This window comes from Ceratotherium simum, chromosome 16, assembly GCF_057802395.1.
Source record: "Ceratotherium simum simum isolate JZ-2026a chromosome 16, ASM5780239v1, whole genome shotgun sequence".
Lineage (NCBI taxonomy): Eukaryota > Metazoa > Chordata > Mammalia > Perissodactyla > Rhinocerotidae > Ceratotherium > Ceratotherium simum.
This window is the reverse complement of record NC_141915.1, coordinates 21487094-21510253: the sequence shown is the minus strand read 5'-3', so window position 1 is coordinate 21510253 and position 23160 is coordinate 21487094. Positions and strand designations below refer to the sequence as shown.

Below are 23160 nucleotides of genomic sequence, written 5' to 3'. Positions count from 1 at the left end.
ACACCCTGGGCCCAGATCCTAGCCTCACCACTTTCCAGCTGTGAAGAATCACTTGACCTTTAAAGCTTCTGTGTCCTCATCTATGCGTGGGCACAATGACAGTGCCTCACAGGGTTTTGGTAAGGATTAAGTGAGATGATGCATGTAAAATGTCTAACACAGTGCCTAGCACATGGTAGGTTCTGCGTAAATGATGATGATTTTCAACCTCCCCTCCCCCAATCCAAGACCCCTTTACAGCTACACAAGGCCCCCTGCTGAGTAGCACCAGTGGTGGCCAGCAAACAGATTAGTGATCATCAGAAATATCTGTCCACGTTACTTAGGGTATTACTGAGAAATTCACATAGAACCAGTGTCTGCTCATCTCCATTCAACCTCAAAAAAAAGGATGATAACATGTTCATTGATGTAGTTCCCGGAACTTCTCTAGCTTTGCATATATGTTTCCAAAATCCGTCAGTCCAAATATTTGTCATCCTACCAAACTTTTTATTTCCCAGAGAACTTCATTAGCAATGGGAAGGGAGCACCTAATACGTGAAAGTTTGGATTTACAAAGCAACATAATGATTCACTTTGCAAAAGGATTCTTCAGTTCCCGAAAAGCATCCCTTGACTAGTGAGCATACCTTGTGCCTCTTAACATGCCTTAATCACATGGTCCACACAAACAGACCCTTGCACAGAGCAGGGAGCCGGGAGGGCACCCACGCCCCACCTGACCCCCTTTGGGTCCAGCCCCAGCTCACTGAGGGTTCCAACTCACTTCTCAACAACCCCGCCTTGAAGACGCTTGATGCTGCCCTCGGGTCTGCTGGTTGGTGTCTTATGTCAAATTGAGTCCCAGCTGCTTTCTTAATCATGTCTTTTAAAATAAGTTCATTCTTTCTATAGACATTTGTGGAACTCCTACTCGGTATCAGACACTGCACTGGGAGCTCCTGGGGTGAAAACCGCTCAGCTCTCCGCTGTGCTCAGAAGCACATTGTAAACGGAGAACAGCTAACGAGTATATTCTAATGGCCATTTTGGCAGCAGGATGCACAGAGGTTAAGGCTTGTACTCTGGCCAGGTTCCCTGGGTTCAAATCCTGGCTCCCCTGTGGGACCTTGGCAGGTACTTAGCCTCTCGGGCCTCATTTCCCCTTCTGAAAATGGAACTTACCTCGTGCTGTTGTGAGGATTTCATGAATTGATATTTATAAACCACTTAGTAAGTACTGTATGCTTTTTTTGCTATTTTTGTATTATTATTATATTCTCTTTTTATTTGATTCCTATTTTTACTGTAGTATAGTCAGAGAAGATAGTTTCTGTCTGATGCTACTTCTTAGGTATTTATTGAACTTCCTTTTATGCTCTAGTACCTGTTCATGTGTACTTTAAAATAATGTGTATTCTGTAATTGTTGAGCATAGGGAGTACACACATACACACAAGCTTATTAATTGGGTTCAAATCTGTGTTCAATATCATCTGCTGATCTAGATGATTTTTAGAAAAGCGTATCAAGATCGTGTACTAGGGGGCTGGCCCGGTGGTGTAGTGGTTAAGTTCACACGTTCTGCTTTGGCAGCCTGGGGTTCGTTATTTGGGATCCTGGGCACAGACGTACTCACTGCTCATCAAGCCATGTTGAGGCGGCGTCCCACACAGAAGAGCTAGAAGGACCTACAACTAGGATATACAACTATGGATTGGGGCTTTGGGGAGAAAAAGGAAAAAAAAGGAAGATTGGCAACAGATGTTAGCTCAGGGCCAATCTTCCTCAAAAAAAAAAAAAAAAAGATGGTGTACTATGACTGTGGACCTGTCATTGTATCTTTGCAGATCTCATGCAGTCTCACACAAATGTACTAATTTTTATTTTCTGGGTAGTATCTTCCTGGTGAACTACTCCTTGATGAAGAAAACACTTATATAATGAGTTCCTTCCACAGCAGTGCTTTCCGCCACCTTTCCTGTGATGAATATCTGCACTGTATATCTTGTCCCACTCCGTTATTTGTAGCTTTTCTTTGTCATTATGATTTAGCTGGGTCTCCTACAAATAGCACGGAGCTGCATTTCTCAGTTAAACCCGAGAAACCCCTGTTCACGGGCCCCACGCCTAGGTCTGCACAAACACGTTCATTTGTGTTTTCTTTTTTTTTTTTTTTTTTGTGAGGAGATCAGCCCTGTGCTAACATCCGCCAATCCTCCTCTTTTTTTTTTTTTTTTTTTTTGCTGAGGAAGACGGCCCTGGGCTAACATCTGTGCCCATCTTCCTCCACTTTATATGGGACGCCGCCACAGCATGGCTTGCCAAGCAGTGCGTCGGTGCGCGCCCAGGATCCGAACCAGCGAACCCTGGGCCGCCGCAGCGGAGCGCGCGCACCCAACCGCTTGCGCCACCGGGCCGGCCCCTCATTTGTGTTTTCTTATTCCCATGTTTCTTCTTCGCTTCTTTTGTTCTTCTTTTCCACCTTCCATTGGATGAAGCTGGTTTTCTCTTCCCCCTTCCTTCTGCTGCTTTGGAAGTTGTGCATGTCAGCCCAGCATTCTCATTTGCCATTCGTTTTCTTCACACCTGGGCTCAGCAGTGAAGTCTGAGGTTCATCGGTCTCCCTGCCCTCCTCCCCAGCAAGACAAGGGCCTTCAAATGCTCCACTGGGACCCCCACCCCGCCTTTCATGTTGTCGTTATCCAGGATTTTAGTTCAGCATTGGTCTAAACCCCAAAGGTAGTCATTGTTATTGTTGTTGTGTTTCACAGAGTGTGCTTATTTAGATTTGCCTGTTTGCTCCCTGACACATCTCAGACGCCACTCTTTTCCTCTGGATTCAGGATCTTGCCTGATGACGTGTCCTCCAGAAGTTCTTGCCCTGAGAGCTGAGGCTCCCAACTCTCTGAGCCCTGGTTGTCTGAGAAAGTCTTTGTTTTGCCCTCATGCTCAGACAATTGGTTGGGTATAGAACACCAGGTTGATGGTTATTTTCCTTAAACTCTTTGCAGTCTGTGTTTTCATTATTTTCTCACATTTAATGAGAAGCCCTGCTATTCCTTTGCAAGTAATGTGTCTTTTCTCTCCAGGTGTTAAGGTTTTCTCTCTGCCTTTGGTGATCTGCAATAGATGCAGATCAAGAGGTCAAGAGAGAGAAAAGCTTTGAGGTTTCAGTTTTTTACTGAAAAACTGTTTGTTTTCTCAAACAGTGGTTCCTTGCCACTTTGCCAGGCTAGAAGGCAGGCTTCTTCTGGTGACCTTTTCCTAGACCGGGCAGCCTGTGGGGGCCCAGCCTCCTGCAGGACCTCAGTCCTCATTCCCTCGCATGTGACCCTGGTGTGACTCCTGCTCAGGCCAGCACATCCCCAGGCTTGGCATCCGCTGGACCTTCCCTCCACACTAGCCTCACCTCCCCTCCTTCCTGCTGACACCTGGAGATGACCCTTTCTTTCCTTCAGCCTCCACTTTGATTTTAAATATTCTGTCTGTCAAATTTTATTCACATTTGTGGATAGTTGTAGGCAGTCAGGGAAGCTTGTCAGCCCTGATCATGCTGTTGGAACCAGCACAGCATGGTTGCATGCTCAGAGCTGCTGGAGAACAGGGGACAGATGAACACCCAGCTCAGCCTGGGGGTTGGGGGCGGGGGGCGGGCTGTTCTCAGAAGCTCTGGGGAATGACTGACGGGATTTTAGCAGGGGAGTGACAGGATCTTTTTGTGCTTTTAAAAGATCTCTCTGATGACAATGTGGAGGATGCGTTTGAAGCGGGGTGTGGGGCGAACTGAAGGCAGAGGAATTGGTTAGGAGGCCACGTCAGTAACCAGGAGAAAAGGGCTGAGTTTCTGGGCGGTGGCAGTGGAGAGAGACCAAGAAAGTGAAATGAAGGGAACTTGGTGACTCTCTGTGGGCAGTGGTGGGAGAGGACGGATCTGGGCTGATCTGGGCGTTCTGGCCTTTGTGACTGGGTAGATGACGACAAGAGGAGGGAAGCAGTTTGGGAAAGGGGTCAGGGGATGAGCTCGGTGTTGGACACATGGAGACTCAGCTGTCTGTGGAACATTCACAGGATTTGTCTAGTAGGTGGCTGAAAATATTTACTTGCACCTCATGATAGGACAGGAGATGTTGATTGGGTAATTGCATGTCATTGAAACCACAGGCATGGTGACACTATTGAGGGATAATGTATAAAATGAAAAAGACTGGAGATAAAACAATATCTAAGGAGAAAACAAAAACCTATTCCTACAGGATTCCTACTTCTTGAAGGGTCAATCTTGACGTCACCCCCTCTGGAAGCCCACCCAGCCACCCAGGCTTAGGTGGCCCTCCTCTGTGTGTATGGAGGGGTGTTAACACTTGCCCATCTCCCCATCAAAAATGGGAGTGCCCTGAGCCTGGGGCCTGCGTCCCACTCATTCTGTGCTCTCTCTCTCTGGACGGGGCCCGGCCCATCATAGGTGCTTGGTAAATAGCTGCCAAGAGAAGGAGAGCAGGTGGGGGAGAAATGGGTGATGGCGGTCGGTGAGGAGAGAGCCGTGGGGGACGGGCGTCCTGGCCGGGAGGGGCCAGGAGCAGTGTCGGGGCCACAGGTAGGGTAAGTGGGGATTCTACCTGCTGGACCTGGGAGCCAGACCAGTTCAGTGATGTGGTGGAGGCAGGTGCCGGGGCGCGCTAGGGCCTCAGGACGAGCTGCCTGCCGAGAGCCGTTTAAGGACGAGAGAAGTTTTATTTTCTAAATAAAAATGGTGTCACCCCCATCCCTCACCAGCTGCAAACCCAAAAAGGACTCAACAGGCTGGGAGGCACGACACCCCCACCCTCAGGATCGCGTGGGCGCTGGTCTCTCAGACTCGCTTTAGAGGTGACCGTGCTGAAAGGATCCCTTCCACCCTGACAAAAACAGAAGTAGCAGTTCCTAAAGCAGGATTTTGAAAGAGCTGCCCTCTGTGGTTTGACATGAGCAGAGGGACTTGCTTCTTGACGGAAGTGAAAGGCCCAGGGAACAGCTGCAGACATGAGCTCCAGACGCCCCATCAGCAGCCATTGTCCTCGGCGAGAGCAGAGCGCGTGCGTCCCCGCGGCGTCTGGACAGAGAGCGGCCTGTCTTTGTGATTCTAGGGTTTATCATGAAACACTTACATTGATCATCACTTTGAAAAGCATCTGTTTACTACCTGCCTGCGCTATGTGCAAGGCGAGCTTCCTCCCACCACATCCTGTGAGCAAGCACAAGCGAACGTGTTGCGTTAGCCTCGAGTTCTCAGGAGCTCCTTGCCACGCCAGCAGAGAATGCGTTCACCAGGCTACAGCATTTCCCCTCACCTCCATTCCGCTCCCCTTTAAAGTGCATTCATTAGAACCAGGGTCACCATGCTCCAGTAGGGAACACCATTGGAATGCCCTGGAGAAGAGAAAGGGGCTCACTCATTTCCCCGAGTCCTGGCCTGCGTAGGGCAGGCCAGTGGGTCAGCGTCTCCTAACCCCAGCTGACGAGGGCTCTGGACAGGCGGGGACGTTTTCTGGGCTGGTTCAGCTCCTAGAGAGATTTGCCCCACTATGCGCAGGACCTGTCAGTGCTCAGTCAGCACAGGGACTCACATGGATGGAGTTTCGCGTTTACCGACAGATTTCTCTAACGAGCAGAGGATGGGAGTCTTAAGTGAAAAATGGAGGAAAGTAATTTGATAAAGGCCATTTGTCTGCAATGATGGCTTGGAACAGATGAAACAAGATGAAAGTCCCCAAATCCCACAGTTTGCTGAGCCATTAAATCCTGTAACAGAAGATGGGGAGGCAAGAGCCCCTCCCCCTGCAGCCAGCCGCTGTGGGCAGCTGTCATCTGGCTTGGCGCACCATCAGAGGGAGATACCCTGCCTCCATCTATAAAATCTGCTTTCTTCCCTTTAAAAAATTAGGAAAGCGCTCTGGCTCCATCAAGATTTCCGGTGTGGTGAAGCTGGAGCAAGAGATATCACTTGACACTTGACACTCCCCACTCCCCACCCCCTACACCCTACCCCGGAGTGCCCACTCCCTGAATGCCACTGCGCTTTGCTACTGCTCTGTCTCCAGAATAGGCACCAGAAACCTTTTGCTGGTCTCAAAACCATTTTGGTTGAACTTGAAATGGGGACAGAAAACATGATTTGAGGGCAAGTTCTTATTTTTCCTTTAGATCAGTCACTTTTTAAAAAATTAAAACACATAACCTAAAATTTACCATTTGTCCTATTTAGTGCATTCACAGTGTTGTGCAACCGTCACCACTATCTAGTTCCAGAATATATTCATCACTCAAAAGGAAACCCTATACCCTTTAAGCAGTCCCTCCACACCGCCACTCCTCTAATCCGTTTTCTGTCTCTATGGATTTGTCTATTCTGGACATTCATGTAAGTGGAATTATACAATATGTGCCTTTTTGCGTCTGGCTTATTTCACTTAGCATAGTGTTTTCAGGGTTCGTCCATGATGTAGCGTCTATCAGTACTTCATTCCTTTTATGGCTGAACACTATTTCATTGAATGGACATACCACGTTTTGTTTGTCCTTCATCAGCTGATAGACATTTGGGTTGTTTCTGCCTTTTGCTTATTGTGAATAATGCTGCTATAAACATTCCTCTACAAGTTTTTGTTGGAACACCTGTTCTCGGTTTGGGTATATATCCAGAGTGGCATTGCTGGGTCATGTGGTAATTCTGTGTCATTCTGGGTCATGTGGTAATTCCACGTTTGACTCATTGAGGATCCAACAAAATCCATCAACGTTGTCTTCCTTTTTTGTCTGTCAACGGCAGCGTGTGGACAGCACCAGCTGGGTGTTGCTTAGCCAAGCTCTCCAGACCAGAAGGCGGGTTCTTCTCGTTGTTCTGTTAGGAACTCAACACATCGTAGCTACTCAACCGCCTCTTTTGCCCAAACCCCACAGCAGCCCCGTGAAGACAGGCTGAGAAGCAGGGCATGGCCGCTCAGGGCTGCGCCAAGGCAAGGAGCAGGAGCGCAGGCATATGTTGTCACTTAAGGTGAAAGTACAGAATATTCCTTTGCTAAGGAGCGGGCCTCCCTCCTGCGAGCCTCCCATTTTGCAGGCTGTCTGGTCACTTTCCCTTTTGAATGAACTTCACGGACTGGGCATGTTTTAGTCCTACGAGGATCCTGACCAATCATGCCCGGCGTCTTCCTCGTGTATGAGGCTGCAGTATTAGAAGTTGATGAAGTTGTGTTGCTGGAGGAGAGCAGTGTGCAGAGCAGATGAACCACCGTGCGGACCCAGCAAGCCCAGGACAGCAGCCTGGCTAGACGTGCAGGTGTCGCCCAGGAGCACGGGGGAGCACCCTCTGCATGCAGGGTGTGTGTCTGAGGCCCCATGAGTTCCCTCACAGCCCTCCAGGAGCTTGCATTCAGAAAGTGGAGACCAGTACCTATAGCATGGCTGCTCCATTAAACTTGCAGGATTTAACATAGGGTTAGAATCCACCCCCTAGGATGTAAGACATTCAGGAAGGGCATATTCACACAGAAGCATTCATAGGAAATTATGAACTATGCTAAAATGTGTAAGGAACAGAAACTGATTCAGTAAGAATAGCTCTCTTGACCCATCTCTTTTGGAGGTTTTTAGCACTTAACTGAGACAGGAGTGAATATTACTTCTGTAAAGCAAAATAATAGCATATGCTCCCCTCATACAGTGCTTCACATCTTTCAAAGTGGCCCATGTGCATCACTCACCAGACGAAAGCCCCTCTGAGGGCAAGCAGCTTGCTGGGGCTCAGGGGAAGATCCGATCTTGGCTATAAACTCATTTTCAGGACTCCTCGTGCCTAGCACAGTGCCTGATGTGGAGCAAGTACTTGGTAAGTGCTCAGAGAGCAGATGGCTGGATTGATGGATGGATGAAACCATTCACCCATTTACCTTCACTCATAAAGTAGGCAAAGAAGCTGTTTATTACACACATTTGATGGTCGCACAGACACTCACAGGGGTTTGAGTGACTTGAACAAGGTCGTGGAGCTTGTATAGGAGTCCAGGCCCTCCAGCCCTCAGGCCCCTGCTCTTACACTCAGACCTCAGAGGAACCGGGAGAGAAGTCATGTGGGCTTAGAAAACGCCAAGCAGAAATCCAGGGGGAAGTGTGGGGACCACCACTGAACACCGCCCTTTCCTTCCTAACATATCTGGGATTAATTCTCATTCAGCTGAGGATGTTGGGAAGTAGGAATTAGATCAGGGTCTGTGGTCTGGGAGAGGGGCAGGCTGCAGAAACACGGCTGAGAAGAGATGGAGGGGCGAGGCCAGTCGACACGTGCTCTGCACACGGGGGTTCTCTGCACCATCTCCCCTGCTCTGCTGCCAACCGGGCTCTGCCACCCCATAGCCTGGGCATGCGGTGTGGGATGCCAGCACTGCCCATGGGAGGGAGAGGACAACCAACCAGCGTCCTAGGACAGCATGTAGGGCCGCCAGAGAGGGGCTGAGCAGCTGCTGGGCTGGCGCAGGAGAGCTGGGACAGGGAGAAGGAAGGGGGCCCAGAGCTCATCTGCATCCGCTGCGTCCCCATCCTCGGCTTTCCTTCTCGCCGCTCAAGAGAGAACCTTCATTTCAGTAGGGCAGTGGCTCCGGGCCAGGGAAGGGCCAGCCTCACAGTCTAAATGGTGGTTACTTGTCTACTATCTGCTGGGATCTCCCAGAGCATGCTTCTGCTTTCCGCTCTGCTGGAAGCTCCCTGCGGAAGGGGACTGTCCCTTGTCTGCCCCTCCACCATCTCCTGTGACTTCCTCCCCCAGCCCGTATTTACCCCACAGTGCTCACTGACTGGGACACAGGACAGCAGGGGTGCTTTCCGCCCAGCCCAGCATGGGAGAGCAATCTGGAGCACGGGTTCTCCGCTGCTCTTCTCATCCTGCAGCCCCCACCCCCATCCGAGGGCTCCGTTTGCAAGGTGAAGTGCTACCGTTGCTACCCTGTTATCTGTTCAGTAATAGCCATTTGCTCCCCAACATAAACCCTGCACTAAGACTGCAGAGCAGTTACTGGATATACCAAGAGCCCAAAAGCAGGAGGAAGGGTGAGGCAGCTCTGCTGACACTGAACTCGTAGCTGGGAAGGGGTCTCGAGTCAGAGGGACGCTATTGAGAGCAGCGTGTCCCAATGTGCAAATGTGAGAACGTGGGGGTAGGGCTGGTGATGCCCCTTCCCTTTCTCAGTGTTTTCAAGCTGACTAAGTGTGGCCCTGTTAGAGCCCTTTCCCTAAGACTTTGAGTCCCCAGGTGACTCTGGAACCCACCGTGTGCGCACTACTGTACCAGGCTCCATGGGGAGGGGAGGGCAGACGCAGGAAGTGGGAGGCAGAGCCTGTCCCCGGCAGTGCACTAATGGAAAGACACATGCCACCAGGAGGCGAGGGCAAGGGGAGGCCTCTGCCAGGGTCAGAAGGGGGACACCACCAGGGAGGCTTCCAGAGGACCTGAGTCCAGCACAGAGGGACCCAGAGGCAGTACCAGGCTGACAGAGGGAGGCAGGGAGGCCACCCAGGCTCGGGAACCTGCAGGGAAAGGTGCAGGCTCCGGCCAGCGGGAAGCCGGGTCCCGGAGGCGTCCCAGCTGCAGGCAGGGCTGCAGTGCCGGGCTTTGCCTGCTCTGGGCCAGCACGAGGGTCACAGGGCCCCACACCCAGACCCGCAGCCACGGACGGCACATCTACCCTGCACAGCACCCCTGGCTCCCGCAGGCATGAAGAAGTGCCTGAGTCACTGCCTCTGACGGGCTCTGCTATTTTTGTGTTCAAGTCTGGTTAAAAATAACGTCTAAGCCAAGGTTTTAGCTGCAGCTGACAAGACATTAGGTATTAGCTACCTAATGCCCACAAGTGATAACATGGGTCTCTTCCTGTGGCCATTTTCTGCCTCCATGACACGTTTAATGAGAAAGCAGGTAGGAAACGGCCATGAGAAGAGCCGCTAAGAACACCTCAAATTACTTCCCAGACCGTGGGGCACCCTGTAGGGCAGGCCTACTGGGCATTCTGGGGAGGCGCCCCTGGGCTGGGGGCTCCAGCGAAACTGACGTGTCCTGGGCACACCGAGGCCGAGGCCATGAGGGCGGCTGCCGTCGGCCCCTCCCACAGCACTGTGGCTGGGTGCTGTCTGGCGGCCAGGAGGGGCTGCCTCAGGGTGGCCGGAAAAGAAGGTGTCTGAGTGAGTGTGCCTCTTGGGCCAGTCAGTGCCTAGAAAGCTCCCCACACTCATGTGGCCCAGTGAGCCTGGCCGGGCCAGGCAGAAGCACAGGGGTGCCAGCCTCAGCCTGGCCTCCCCCTGCAGTGTAGAAACGTGGCACTCGCTGCTCAACACTAAGAGCGACATCGGTCCAGGGAGCCCAGTGCAAGGGGGCCCAACCCACCCACAGCCCAGACGCCGCCCTGAGAGACGAAGGCGTCCACAGGACGGGAGCAGAGCCAGCCCATCCTGTCTGGAGGCCCAGGCCAGCGGGCCCTTCTCCTTTCTCCTGTCGCCTCCCAGCTCGGAGCAGGCTGCCAATGCCCAGGCCCAGGTGCAGCGTGGGACTGTGCCGGCATGTGTAAGCAGACGAGAGGTGCCAGCCTGTGTCGACAGGTTTCTCAGCTCTTAAAATAAGAAGCATCTTAAGTGTATTCGGTGCAGCATAAGGAGCTGGGGGACAAGGCGTCTGCTCCTACTCAGCAGGTGCACAGCCTCGCCGCCCCCACCGCTTCAGGCTCCTGGGCGCTGACACCCACTTGGAGCTCTGGAGCCCTGGCCAAGCCCCTGCGGGCCAGCAGGAGACACGTGGCTCCCAGGCAGGGGACTGTGAGCTCCGACTGCACAGGGCTTCATGTGGATACAGAAGTGGAAGCACCCTCGACCCTCCCGCCCTCCCCGGCTGCCGGGCCGGTGGGGTCCATCAGCAGAGCGGCCTTGATGCTCGGTGGCAAAGCCAAGTCATGGCCCCAGGTGCCAGAATGAGAGGAGCCTGCACAGGGCCCTGCGGAAACTGGAGGCAGACCCACTTCTAACAGCCGGACCCCGTGACAGGCAGCGGGGAGCCAGGGCTCGTGGAGGGAGTCTCCATCACCTTTCTTTCGTCATACCTTTCTCTCGTCAGGGAGAGTGTTCAGGGAAGGGTCTCCATTTGTCCCTGGACACAGCCTCCCAGGGCTCCCTGTTGCAATCCGAGATAACTGAGGAGTAGCCAGGAATCAGAACCTCGTGCCCCTCATGACAAGCCCCCCAGTGACATCTAAAGCCCGTGACTGGGTCCGGCCTCAGGCCAGACACTTGGTGGCTGTGGTTCCACCGCATCTCTCTCCTCTGGTCCAGCTCAACACGCCGGGTTCTCTGGAGCTGGCAGCAGGCTCAGGGCCAGAACTTCAGCCCTCTGCTCCCTGATGGCTTTGGCTTGAGGCTGCAGCCCAGCACCCGTCTTTCCTGTCCTCGCCCTCTCTTGGGGCTTCTCAAGCCCCGCTCTGAGCCTCCTGGGCCCGTGTCCCCTGGGCACCTGTGAGGCCCACAGGAGCTTGGCAAATGGCAGGCGCTGGGGGTTGCCAGGGAAATTCACCCCACTCTGGCTGCCTGCTAACTGCCTGTCTGGTCTTTTTCTTTTTGGTTGTTCCAGTGAGAAGCGCCACCTTCAAGTCAACGTCACCAACCCCGTGCAGTGCAGCCTGCATGGGAAGAAGTGCACCGTCTCCGTGGAAACGCGGCTCAACCAGCCAGAGCCCGACTTCACCAAGAACCGTTCGGGCTTCACCCTCAGCGTGCCCGGGAACTGACCGCTCACCCGGGAGGCCTCGCCAGGGAGCGGGGGCTGCGGAGCCTGCAGCACCATGGGCCCGGGGCGGCTGCCCCCACCGCTCAGCATCGTAGGTTCCAGTCTAATTGCTGAATCCCTGCTACTGCCCACTAGAAATCAGCTCACGAGGGCCCGAGCTTAGGGAGGAGCCCTCTTCTGCCTTCTCTAAGGCCCCTCCCCTGAAGTTTTCTTCCTAGCTTTCTGCCTTTGCTCTCCATCTTCCTCTGTCTCGACTTTCCACGGTCGCCACTCAACAAACCAAAGACCCCGGTGTGCTGCCCCAGACCCTGGGCTGACAGTCAGACCACATCGCACCTCAGAAGCAACTGGATGGTGCCTTCAGTCAGTGAGGGCCTCCCTCGACTGGCCAGGACAAGTCAGCGTGCCTTGACCCAGTGACCAGCTGCTGACCCTGCAAGGGGTGGGGTGGGGGGAGCCCAGGACGCAGTTTCCCCAACCAAAGACATGCTCCCCTGGGAGGATTGGGGAGATTTGGTGGAGATGAGCTGGGGATGTAGCCCTACTCTCTCCGAGAGCCCAGCCTGCCACCCCCTCCCCCAAGGTGATGGCAGCCCCTGTGACCTAGCTCAGGGAGCTTCTCAGAGCTCCTTGGCCCCAGCAGCCAGCCAAAGCCACCAAGTATGCAGGTTCACCTGTAGGGCCAGCCCCTCAGCCCAGGAACCAGTGGCCAGCAGAGCGGCCACGCCCAGCTGGCAGTCCAGCCTGCCCAGAGCCTGCCCCTGGGCCTCCTGCCCCTCCCCGGGAGAGAGCAGTGCGGAGACGCTCCCGGGCTTATCTTGCTGCACCCACAGCCTGCGCCCGTGGTTGTCTTGCACTTACTTTTGCAGTTTGCAGGGTTGCTAATCATATATCATGTCTGCTGTGCCCACACTCATGTCAGGAACACTAATAAGGAAATGGAGTCACAGGGGCCAGGGGAGCACTCAGGGGTGTGGAATTTTCCCCTTCTGTTTCATACTCATTTGGAGAACCAGGACTGGGGCGGGAATGTCAGAGCACGCAGCATTTCTGGGAAGGGGAGAGATCGAAAACCAAGCGTGGGGTCCTGGCACTGCGGGCCAGGCCAGGATGCCCACCCCTGCCCTGCACAGACCCCACCCTGCACGGACCCCTGCCACAGCTGGGGCCCAGGCTGCTGGACACCCGGACCTCATGCCAGGAGAATGCCACCGTCTTGCCCATTCTGCCCAGCAGAAAGCACATGTGCTTCAGATGCCTTCCTGAGACCACCCTCCCTGAGCCTCAGCTGAGGAGGATGCTGCGAACCTCTGGGCAGCCCAGGCCTCCCAGCCAGGAGCCCTAAAGGAAGGAGCAACTCTGGGTACCCCCTGTGGTGAGGGGGCTGAGGGTGAGCCCACGCCTCCTTCACTTTCTGACACTGCCCCTCCGCCCTGCCACCTCCTCCCTCTATGCTCCTGTCCTGCCACCCTGACCCCGAAAAATACACCAAGTGCCTTAGTGCAGCCTCCTGTGCCTTGCCCAGTGCCCGACGTGGTCACCCAGCTTTTCCTCAGAGGGTCCCAGCAGCCTGGTCTCATGCGCACCCCCCACCCCCGCTTCCCAGGGCTTGCAAACATTTGCACTGTGTGCAATTTGCAACAAAGAATCCTATTGGCATCCTGTCCTTGGAAACCCATTCTCATTCTCAAAGCCTGGTCAGCTGCCTGCACAGCACAGAGGCGCCACCAGCCCAGTTTAGCAACTCATGGTTTCGCCCATCACCTTGACACTAGTTGAACCATCTTAACTGGAACATCGCCTCTCTTCCACTTACTTCCCCAAACTTGTTGCTTTACACTAGATACATGCAGACGTATGTTTTAGACACACCAAAATGGAACATGCCAAATGAGTGCCTTTCTAGGCTCAAGAGGAGGAAGAGGGGGTCTGGAGTCCTTCCTCTCGCCTTTCCATGTTGCCTGTGGCCCCTTAGCCCAGGGCCAGGCCTCCCGGCTGAGGGCCAGAGGATGCTGGCTGTCCACAGCACTTTTTCATGATGTCCCAAAAGAAGTCACAGTGTGGCAACTGAAGAAGGATCAGGAATTTAGGGTGTGATCATGGTAATGCTTCCAGGGTGCCAAGGGGAAAGGAGGAAGACACAGTGAACGTATGCAATGAAGTGTTTCTCTTGATTTAATTAAATGCAGTTTTATAGTTTGGTGCGTATATTCCTATTTTCCATTAAATTAACTTTATTTCTAAAGCATATTTTGATTTACCATCAAGAGCAATAAAGCATTAAATCTTATTTTTAAAGGTGTTCTGCTTACCTGTAATTGAAAACTGTACCTATAATTGTGAAATTTTAGCTTGTGTAAAGTCAACTGTTAACCCCAGAGGATGGAAGAGAGCGTTAGTCACAAATAAGGAGAAATGGAAGATAATTTACCTGAGGCTCTTGAACTGAAGTATTCAATAGCGAGCGGGAAGAGAGCTGTGGGAGGCGGCGGCAGTGGAGTGAAATCCAGACTCTTCCTTCCACCATGTTGAGGCCTGTGTGCTGCACTCGAAGCCCAGTGCCTTCATGTTTACTGAAACCCAAGCACATTGATGTAAAAGGCTCGGATTCCTACGGCTGCAGCTTAGGGAGGGTCTGAGAAGAAAGGGGACCAGTCAGCCTCTCCCCGTGCTGGCTGGTTGGGGACAGTGGGAGTGGCAGGAGAACGAGTGAGCGAGCAATCAGGACCTCATGGTGGGGCAGGGCGTGGGTGGGGTGCTGCAGGCAGGCAAGGCCTTGTGGGGCGACAAGGCCTCCTCAGCACCCAGGATGCTGCTCGCTCACTGGTCATTGGTGGGAAAGAACGTGCAGTGTAGCTTCCGTGATTCAGACCAAGGGAGATGCCCTGAGGAAAGCCAGTGGCCGGGATCACAAGGCGGACGGCTCCCAAGGTGCGGCCTGAGCAGAGATGCCTTCCTAGTGTCCAGGGGCAGCTCCAGAACAGGGGGTGCAAGGCCTGGGGAGGATGGAGTCCACACTGCCCTGGTCCCTGAGGCTTAGGCTGGTGGCATGAGTGGGCACAGACCACTGGCAATACAGCCGTTAGGGGGCCCCACCCTGGCCACAATTACGGGCTGGGGTGGCTGCTTGTCCGGGAGCCTGAGGGCTGGCTTTCTCTCTCTCGGAAACCTGCACAGAGCCAAGCTGGCAGGGTTGAGCCACGTGGACACCAGTCCATTCCTGCTGGCCTGGAGCCTCTGGGCAGTGAGCGCTGAGCAGAGCCAGGCCCAGGACGCCTGGGGGCAGCAGCCTTAGAGCCGAGCTCCACAAACAGGGTCTGAGGCCTGGCGCCCCTGCAGGACCCACTCGGCCAGCCCTCACCAGGCCATGCCTGGGCCTGGGCCTGCCTGGCAGGCAGTCTCAGTCACCTAGCTCCACCAAGCCAAAGGAGCCTTTGGGGAGCAACTCCTGCCCCCACCCAGCAGCTAAACCAGAATGGACTTAACCTGCGCTTGTATCGTAATCACCTTATCGTTAACGCACGCACTCGTTAAGCCCTCTCCCCTCACCCTGCTCTCCTCCCTGCTCTTCTGCCTCCCCCATAACACAAATCTAATTATGTTCTGAGCGCAGGAATCATTTATAAAAGGCGCCCCCAGCCTGCTCACGAATGACGTGTCCACAAAAGAGGTCTATGTAATGGATGGTCAGTGCATTTTATTTAATCAGCACAGTACAAAAATAAATAAAAATAAGGGGAATTAAATTACAGCCAAACTGAGCTTCATGACCTTGTCAGATTATAAACCACACATACTTACAAACACACTACATACATACAAAATGAGACAAATATAAATTAATATTAACAATACCCACAGTTTGGTCAAAGAATAGCTACAGAGGAAATTGCACTAAAAAACCAACATACATCGCACGTGTGTAATTAGCAGTTTCAAATATACAGCTATGAATAATTCCGAGTGAAAAAAATGGCACATTTCCTTTTCATTGCAAGTTTAACAACTGTTGGAACAAAACTAAATTCTAATAACTGCATGGAAAGAATATATCAACCCTTCAGGTTTACAAGAAAGAGAGAAAAACCAAATCTGGAACTATTATTCCTGTGACTTGTTCTGTGCACGGGTGTAATTTTCACAGCCATCTGTTCTAAGATTATTTTTCTTAAGACACAAAATGCTCCTGGTTTGCATGCACAATATCACTGTAAAAGCAACAATTAAAGAATAAAGGGTTTTTTTTTTGTAGGTTAGTTTTTTTCCTTTTTTTTATTGTTGTTCTAAAAGTAGTCTTCATAGCAGCATGTCAAATGGGTTCATTGCTTGCACACTCAAGTGTCTGAGTTCCTTTACACAATACTGATGACCAGTGCAAGGGGAGGGAGAACACAACAGGCTTCACATTGATGGAACTAGAGTTATTTCCTTAGTCTCCAACCATTCCTGAAATTTGCACCTCCTCCAAAAAATAAAAAAATAAATATGGAGAAAGAGAAGGAAACACACAGAACTGGAATCCTGTGGGTGCAACTCAACCGCACAGTTTCAGGCCAAGTTCAGGCAGCCGAATGAGTGACTACAAACGCGCACTGCCCCTCCTCTTGAGACTCGGCACCCGAAGCTCCCTCTTCCACGCCGCCAGGGCCCACTGCCCCCACGGGCCTCCTACCTCAGGTCACACGTGGCAGCAGGATCTGAACAGACAGGCTGTGTGACAACTCCCACAGAGAAGAGGCGCTGCGGGGAAGTCTGTGCCAGCAGCCGCAGGTTCCTTCCAGCTCCGCATCAGATTATCCAGCAGTCCCGGCAATGGCTCAGCGTGGACCTCGAGGCACAGCTGGGGCAAATGCTCCCCTGGCACAGGCAGGCCCTTTTCCTCATATCTGGGAACACCCCAGGCCAGCAGGCTCTGCTCCAGGCCTCATAAACCAGGACGTCACTTTCACAGCTTTCTCTTTTTTATGTGAATTTCAGTAGTGCTTGTGCTGAAATCGGCAGCCACCTGGAACCTAATCCTATGTAAAACGACCCTCTGCCCCACCCCACACCCAGCCCCCCATTCCCGCACTTGCGGGGGGATTGGGACTAGAAGAGAGAATTCTCTGTAGCATCTTCACATTGGTCTTTGTTCCCCAAAGCCAGACTGATGGGCCATGGAGGAAGACGTGCTCCCTTCTCTTGGTCCTCTCCCAAGTCCCAAGCCACCAATCTGGGAGAATTAGAAAGAAAACTGATTAAGTACACATTATGTGTTTTTACAGCCACTAGGGTCAAGTGGAAACCCAAACCAGCAGCTGCAAATGATCAGTTGTAGAATCAGCAGGCTTCCAAAGCCATCAGGAGTTCTACTCCCATCTTGTAATTGTCTCCAAGATCCAGCTGTCTCCCTGGGCCTTGCAGGACAAGGCTTCATCTTCAGAAGAAACTGAACTGTTTGGAAACAGCTTTAAATGAACAGGGGTGGGGGCAGGGGTACGTCATTACCACATCACCGTGATCCCTGACATCACCCGCCCAGCTCTGCAGGACAAATGGCATGTGCACCAGCAAGAGGCCTTTAGCCCTTTGGTGGGCACCGGCTGGGTCTCAGGCATGGCACCCTCACCTGCCCAGAAGGCAGGCTGTTGATAACAGGCACCTGCAGCTGTCCTGGCCTTCACCACAGGGTAAGCTGCATTAGTCAAATGAAAAATTCACCCAGGAAAGGAGCTGTCCTCAGCTTCACCCCACCCCTTTAGCTGGGACCCAAAATGAAAGAACTTACTGAGTCAAACCAGCTCATTAACCAACACCACCAACATGGCTAGGGCAGGAGACAAGAGGGCCGGGCTGGGGGGCGAATTCCATGTCTCCACTAAAGGAAAGCCCTTCTCCCTAAAAAAGACAAAAGAGCAAACCAGGGTCGTGCATGGTCAAACGACAGGACGCAATCTTTCCACCAGGGCGGCTTCTCCTCGATTGAAGAGGTCGTCCCAGGGCGGTGGGCATCTTGCCTCACAACCCCACGTGGCTCAGTCAGGGTGGCTGGCTCCAGGAGCCTCTGGGAGAATGGACGACCCAAAACAGGAGCCAGAAAAGGGCCTCCAAGCAGAAATGCCAATTCCTCCCTGGGCTAACTGGCCAGAGGCCCCTCTCCAGCTTCCACACAGGGAGCGGCAGACAGCCTCACCTGCCCTGGTCCAGCAAGGGCGCAGGTGGCAGAAGCAGGTCAGTCCTCTGAATGCCCCAAAGCGAGAGGTCAGGGGCCTGGGTGGCTCTGAATACATCTTCTGGGTTTTGCACAAGGTTCGGGAGTTCAAAAGTGCCCAGAGTTCTTGGCACGGCTGAAGAAAACCCCAAGGAGAGAAGGTGGGAAGGGAGCGGCCCTTGGTGGCTTTGCTGGACACATACTGTACACAAAATCTGATTTGTTTAATAATAAATTTTTAAAAATGGATTGAATCCTTGAGCCATGATGCGGGCTACAGGGTTCACCGATCGAGCCCTAGGAGGAGCCGCTTCTTGTCCTCCTGGCCACTCTCGTTCTTCAGGTCGGAGAACACCTGTGTGAAGTAGTGCGGGTCGGCATTGATCTGCAGCATCTTGGAGCTCATGAGGTTGATGACGGAGAGACAGCGGTCCCAAAAGGCCTCCTTGCAACTCTCCACCAGGAAGGGCTTGAGCGGGTAGGAGATCTCGTTGCCCATGTAGGAGTAGGAGAGGTACAGGCAGGTCAGCAGGACAGCCTGGAGCTCGTGATCAGAACCCACCTCAGAGGAGATTACATCCCTGCAGAGCATGTAGAGGAAGACCACGTTGGCCGGCGTGATGAAGCCCTGGTCCTGCCAGCCCTGCAGAAGCAGGGAGCGGTCCACGCTGCGCAGCCAGAGCACAGGGTCCGTGGGGGACAGGTGCTTCAGGCGGTAGCACCGGCGGCAGAGAAACTCGCCCAGACAGCGCAGCAGCTCGCTGGTGGACGCCTGGACGATGACCCGTTTGGGCGTCCCTGCGGAGGTGACAGCAGGGTGCGGGGCCTTCTTGACGGAAGAAGAGACACCGGTCTGGGAGCCCGAGAGCTGGCTGGCAGGGGGTGCGGGCGGCTGGGCCGGTGGGGGCTGGGCGAACGTGGACAGGTTGGCGCACGACAGCGACTTCTTCAGGTTCTCATTGTTGAGGTGCGTGATGTTGTTCTGGTAGCTGCTGTTAGGCTGCACCTTCTTGGAGTTCTTCTTCTTGGCCGACACCGCCACGATCCTCTTCCAAGGCAGCACGGAGATGATGGAGTGCCGCTTCAGGTTCTTGTCCTTGGCGTTCTTGCTGTTCTGCACGGCCGTGTAGTGGCCCACCGTGGCCGCGCCATCCTCAAAGAGCGTGGCCTTCCGGTAGCTGGGGGACAGGGACAGCACCGTGCCCATGGTGCCGCTGCGCGCCGGGCGGGGGCCCGCGCCCCTGCGCGCCCAGCCTGCCGGCCGGAGGGAAAAAGCGGCTCACGGAGCCCGCGGCGGCCCCGGGGAGGAGGCGGGGGCGCTCCCGGGGTCCCGTGCTGCCCCTTCGGATCTGTGTGGAAAACAAGATGGTTCTCAGCACCAAGCGGGACTCGCGCCGCGCTCCTCCGCCCGGGCCTCGGCGACCCTCGCGGACCCGGTGCCCGGACGCGGGCCTTCCCCGGGCTCTGCGGCCCCGCCCGCGCCCCCGCGCCGCAGCCTGGCCGCCTCCACTGCAAACCCCCGCCCGCCGCCGCGGGCCGGATGGCAGCGGGAGGAGCCCCCTGCCTCAACCCCGCGCGGCCCCGACCCCGGCCCTGGCTCCCAGGGTGCAGCGGCGGCCTCGGGGCGCAGGCTTACCGGGCAGGCGGCGGCTCCTGCGCTCCGCGCCCTCCGCAATGCGCGCCGCGGCTCGGCGGGGCTCGCGCTCGGCGGCCGCGGCGGCTCCGGAGCTTCTGTCCAAGGTTCTGCAGGCGCCGCGGCCCCGCCCCCCGCTCGGCCGCCTTCCCCGCCGCCGCGCTCCTGCTCCCGCCCAGGCGCGCGCCTCAGCGGCCTCCCTCTCGGGGGCGCGCGCGCGGCCCCGGGCCGGCCCGGGCGGGCCTGGTCTCGCCGCGGAGTCGGGGCCGCCGCCGTCCTCAGCACGAGCCTCGCGCGGTGCGGGCAGGGACGCGGCCGCGAGCCCGAGAAGCCTCTACTCGCCGCGCCCCATCTACGACCCGGACTCGGGCGGCGGCGGCGGCGGGTTCTCGCGGCGCCGACCCCGCCCCGCCGCTCGGGGGCCGCCCCCTCCCGCACTGCTCGCCCGCTCTGCGCCGCCGCGCCAGCAGCAGCCCGGCCGCGTGCGAGTCCCGGGTGTCCCGGACCGCCGAGTTCGGGCGAGTGGGGAGCGCCGGAGGCGGGGCGGGGCTGAGAGCCGACCCCGCCCGCCGCCCCGCCCAGACACGTGCTGCCTTTGTTCCCGCCGCGGCGCCCACGGCTGCGGGCCGCGGGGGCGCTCTCGGCCGCGTCCCCGCCCTGGCGACGCGCGGCCCCCCGGGGCTGAGGCTGGCGCCCGAGAAGCCATCCACAGAGGCCGGGGCCCCGAGCTCCCTCCTTCCATTTACATCCTCGTCACCCAGGAAACAAGGTAGGGAGCTCAAGGAGGAAGGCGAGGAGAGGCGAAGCCTTTGCTGAAGCCGAGTGCCACGCGCATCCGGAACAGACTGTCCCATCGGTTTTGGTGCCTTCCTCTCTGGGACCTCCATTCCCCCATCCCCAGTAAATGCCCATGGCCCAGGTAGGTGTCAGAAATCCAGGCCAGAGAGACATAGGCAGTTCTGGGCCATTCCACAAACAGCAACTGGCTTTCCCACACCACACCTGGGACAGGGCCCTGAGGCCCCTAGCTCTGCCGCTACCCCAGAGATGGGCCAATACTGAGCCCATCACAAATGTGACCTCGAAATTTCCACTCTCCCGCTTATCTGTTATAGTTAAACTGAAGCCACTGCTCCAACCCGCCTCTGATCCGCTGATTTAAAGGTTTTTCATGCTAAACATGTATAATTTGACGACTTCGTGCTAGTAAAATTCTGGTTCTAGTAACTGTTCTCAGATAAGAATCCAGATCCTTCACAAAGGCCATTTTTCATTTGTTATTCTTTTAGTTTGGTTCTGGAGATTCATTCAGATTTGACCACAAACCTGGGAAACAGGAGACTCAAACCATATCTTAATCCAAAGTATCACCTCTAGACCTAGTGATGAGGAAGTGGCAATCCAGAGAATACCCAAGTCCCTGACTCCAGACCACTCCATCACACTAGGCTGTCAACCTGTGCCAGCTCTGCCTACTGCCCTAAGCAGAACAGAAAAAGAGATCTGGTATCATTCAGAACAGTGCTACTCAAACTTTAGGGACCTTGGTGGCCATATAGTAGAACATGCATTGCTCTGTACCAAGGGCTACTTCTTCCACAGCCCTTCAGAAACATCCACAGCAGCTGTCATCTTAACTTAGAAGATAAAGGCAGGGGCCGGCCTGTGGCGTAGCGGTTAAGTGCGCGTGCTCCGCTGTTGGCAGCCCCGGGGTTCAGATCCCAGGTGCGCATAGACGCACCGCTTGTCAGGCCATGCTGTGGCGGTGTCCCACATAAAGTGGAGGAAGATGGACACAGATGTTAGCTCAAGGCCAGTCTTCCTCAGCAAAAAGAGGATTGGCATGGATGTTAGCTCAGGGCTAATCTTCCTCACCAAAAAAAAAAAAGGCAGACTCCCTCCCTCTGAATGTCTCTCAGTGTACAACCCCTACCTGCAGTTCAAATGGAGCTGTCCTCAACTCCCTTTCTCTAGAGTAAGAAGCTCTAAGAAGGAATCTCCACATCCCCTGGACCAATGACTCTTCCTTTCTAAGGCAAAGATGAACTCCAGCCTTTTTTCCTCCAGCCCCTAGTGGAGAGGCCCAGCTCCTGAGCTGGCCCATGTCCACATTGCCTTTTCTCAAGGTCCCCTTCAGATTCTAGTGTTGAACAAAGGTTACGTGCTTTCCATTTCCCAAAATATGCAAAGATTTCTAAGCCTGTAATCCACCCCTTAGAACTATCTGGACCCACCCTGTTACCCTAATTCTAGCTAATTCCAATTCATGGTGGGCAGTACCAAGCTCCACTTCACCCCAGCTCGTTTTCCAAGCCAAGAAAGCATATGTTTGCCTGGGCCTTTTCCAGCCTGGCTCAACTCTGGTGTCCTCGCATGCCTTCGTCCAGCCAGTCTTTCCCTAGCACCTTCAAAAAGAGCTCTTGGCAGAACTACCCTAACCTCCTCACATTTGTCAAAGGCAAAGTCATGTTTGCAGCAAAGCACGAATGGGATGGTGCTGCCAGCCCACTGCTGTTGTGACTGAGGGAAAGAGTCGTCCAGAACCCCTATCCACCCATGCCATGCCTGTTCTGCCTGTTTCAAGGCACCACACAGCTCCTCTGCTCCCTCAACCCACCACCACCACCACCACCACCCTCAAGCTCCCATCACTGCTCGAACTGGAAAGCAAGGAAGAAAGGGCAGTGATCTGCCAGAAATGGCAGAATCATGGACCCAGAGGGCAGATCCAGCTGACTGATGCAGAGCTGTTTTCTTCCCAATCTTCATCAGAGAATTGCAGGGAGGACCTCTAAATCCCACCCCCATCAATCAGCCTATTTATCATATAGCCTATCTCGAGCTGCCAGAAGGGCCAGCCTGCTTGTTATCTGCACCGCTGGGCTGGGATGCCCAGGTGTCGTCGGAGAGTCCCCATCCTCTGCATGCCCCCCCTTCCCATACTACCCCAAGGGAGGGAGGCCAAGGCCCCAGCCAGCTAGCTTCCAGAAAGGGTTCCAAATAAAGCAGGGCTGAGCCCTGGCTCCTGAGGAAGTCATGCTTTGTTCTTTCAAGGATCACAGAGCAACATCTAGTGGCCCTTCTGGGCAGCACAGATTATATAACTCGAGCACGCAGCAGGGCTCCAGAGCCAAGTGCCTCAGCTTTTGCTCCCAACACCACCAGTATTTCATTAACACCCAACAAAGCCCTGGCACCATAACGGCTGGTGCCAGGAAGGGTCCCTAGATGAGGGAGCCAGGCCTAGGCCAGCCCATGGGCTCCCTGACCCTCTCAGCTGCCTAGACTCAGCTTATTTGAGGCCTGGGAAAGGAAGCCATCAAGTCCTGAAGGTCTAGAGCAACACTGTCCAAAAAAAATATAACGTGAGCCACAAATGCAAGCCACATAGGTAATTTAATATTTTCTAGTAGCCACATTAAAAAGGTAAAGAAATAGGTGAATTGTAATAATATATTTTATTTAACCCAATAATGCTCAAAATATTTCAACATAGATATATATAAAAAGTTGAGCTATTTTACATTCTTTTCATACTAAGTCTTCAAAGTCTGCTTT

General features: G+C 54.3%; 3 protein-coding genes across 3 annotated transcripts in view; 1 reads left to right on the top strand and 2 right to left on the bottom strand.

Annotated features, from left to right (window-relative positions):
* The window catches only part of MYO1D (myosin ID), a 312458-nt gene extending 298389 nt beyond the window's left edge, over window positions 1–14069 (top strand). Inside the window, exon 22 of the mRNA XM_004441886.3 lies at window positions 11624–14069. Within this exon, the coding sequence (XP_004441943.1) occupies window positions 11624–11780 (157 nt within the window). The 3' untranslated portion in view covers window positions 11781–14069. The remainder of the gene's footprint in view (window positions 1–11623) is intronic.
* Window positions 1–14708, bottom strand: part of LOC147914945 (uncharacterized) — a 36304-nt gene extending 21596 nt beyond the window's left edge. Inside the window, exon 1 of the transcript XR_015554675.1 lies at window positions 14211–14708. The gene's annotated coding sequence lies outside the window, so the exon portion shown is untranslated. The remainder of the gene's footprint in view (window positions 1–14210) is intronic.
* Window positions 14709–15452: 744 nt separating this feature from the next.
* CDK5R1 (cyclin dependent kinase 5 regulatory subunit 1) lies at window positions 15453–19407 on the bottom strand. The gene is made up of 2 exons (XM_087440788.1): window positions 17952–19407; window positions 15453–17656 (listed from the first exon to the last, which is right to left on the bottom strand). The coding sequence occupies exon 1, from the start codon at window positions 19174–19176 to the stop codon at window positions 18253–18255; it is 924 nt and encodes a 307-aa protein (XP_087296914.1). The 5' UTR covers window positions 19177–19407; the 3' UTR covers window positions 15453–17656; window positions 17952–18252.
* Between the last annotated feature and the right edge of the window lie 3753 nt (window positions 19408–23160).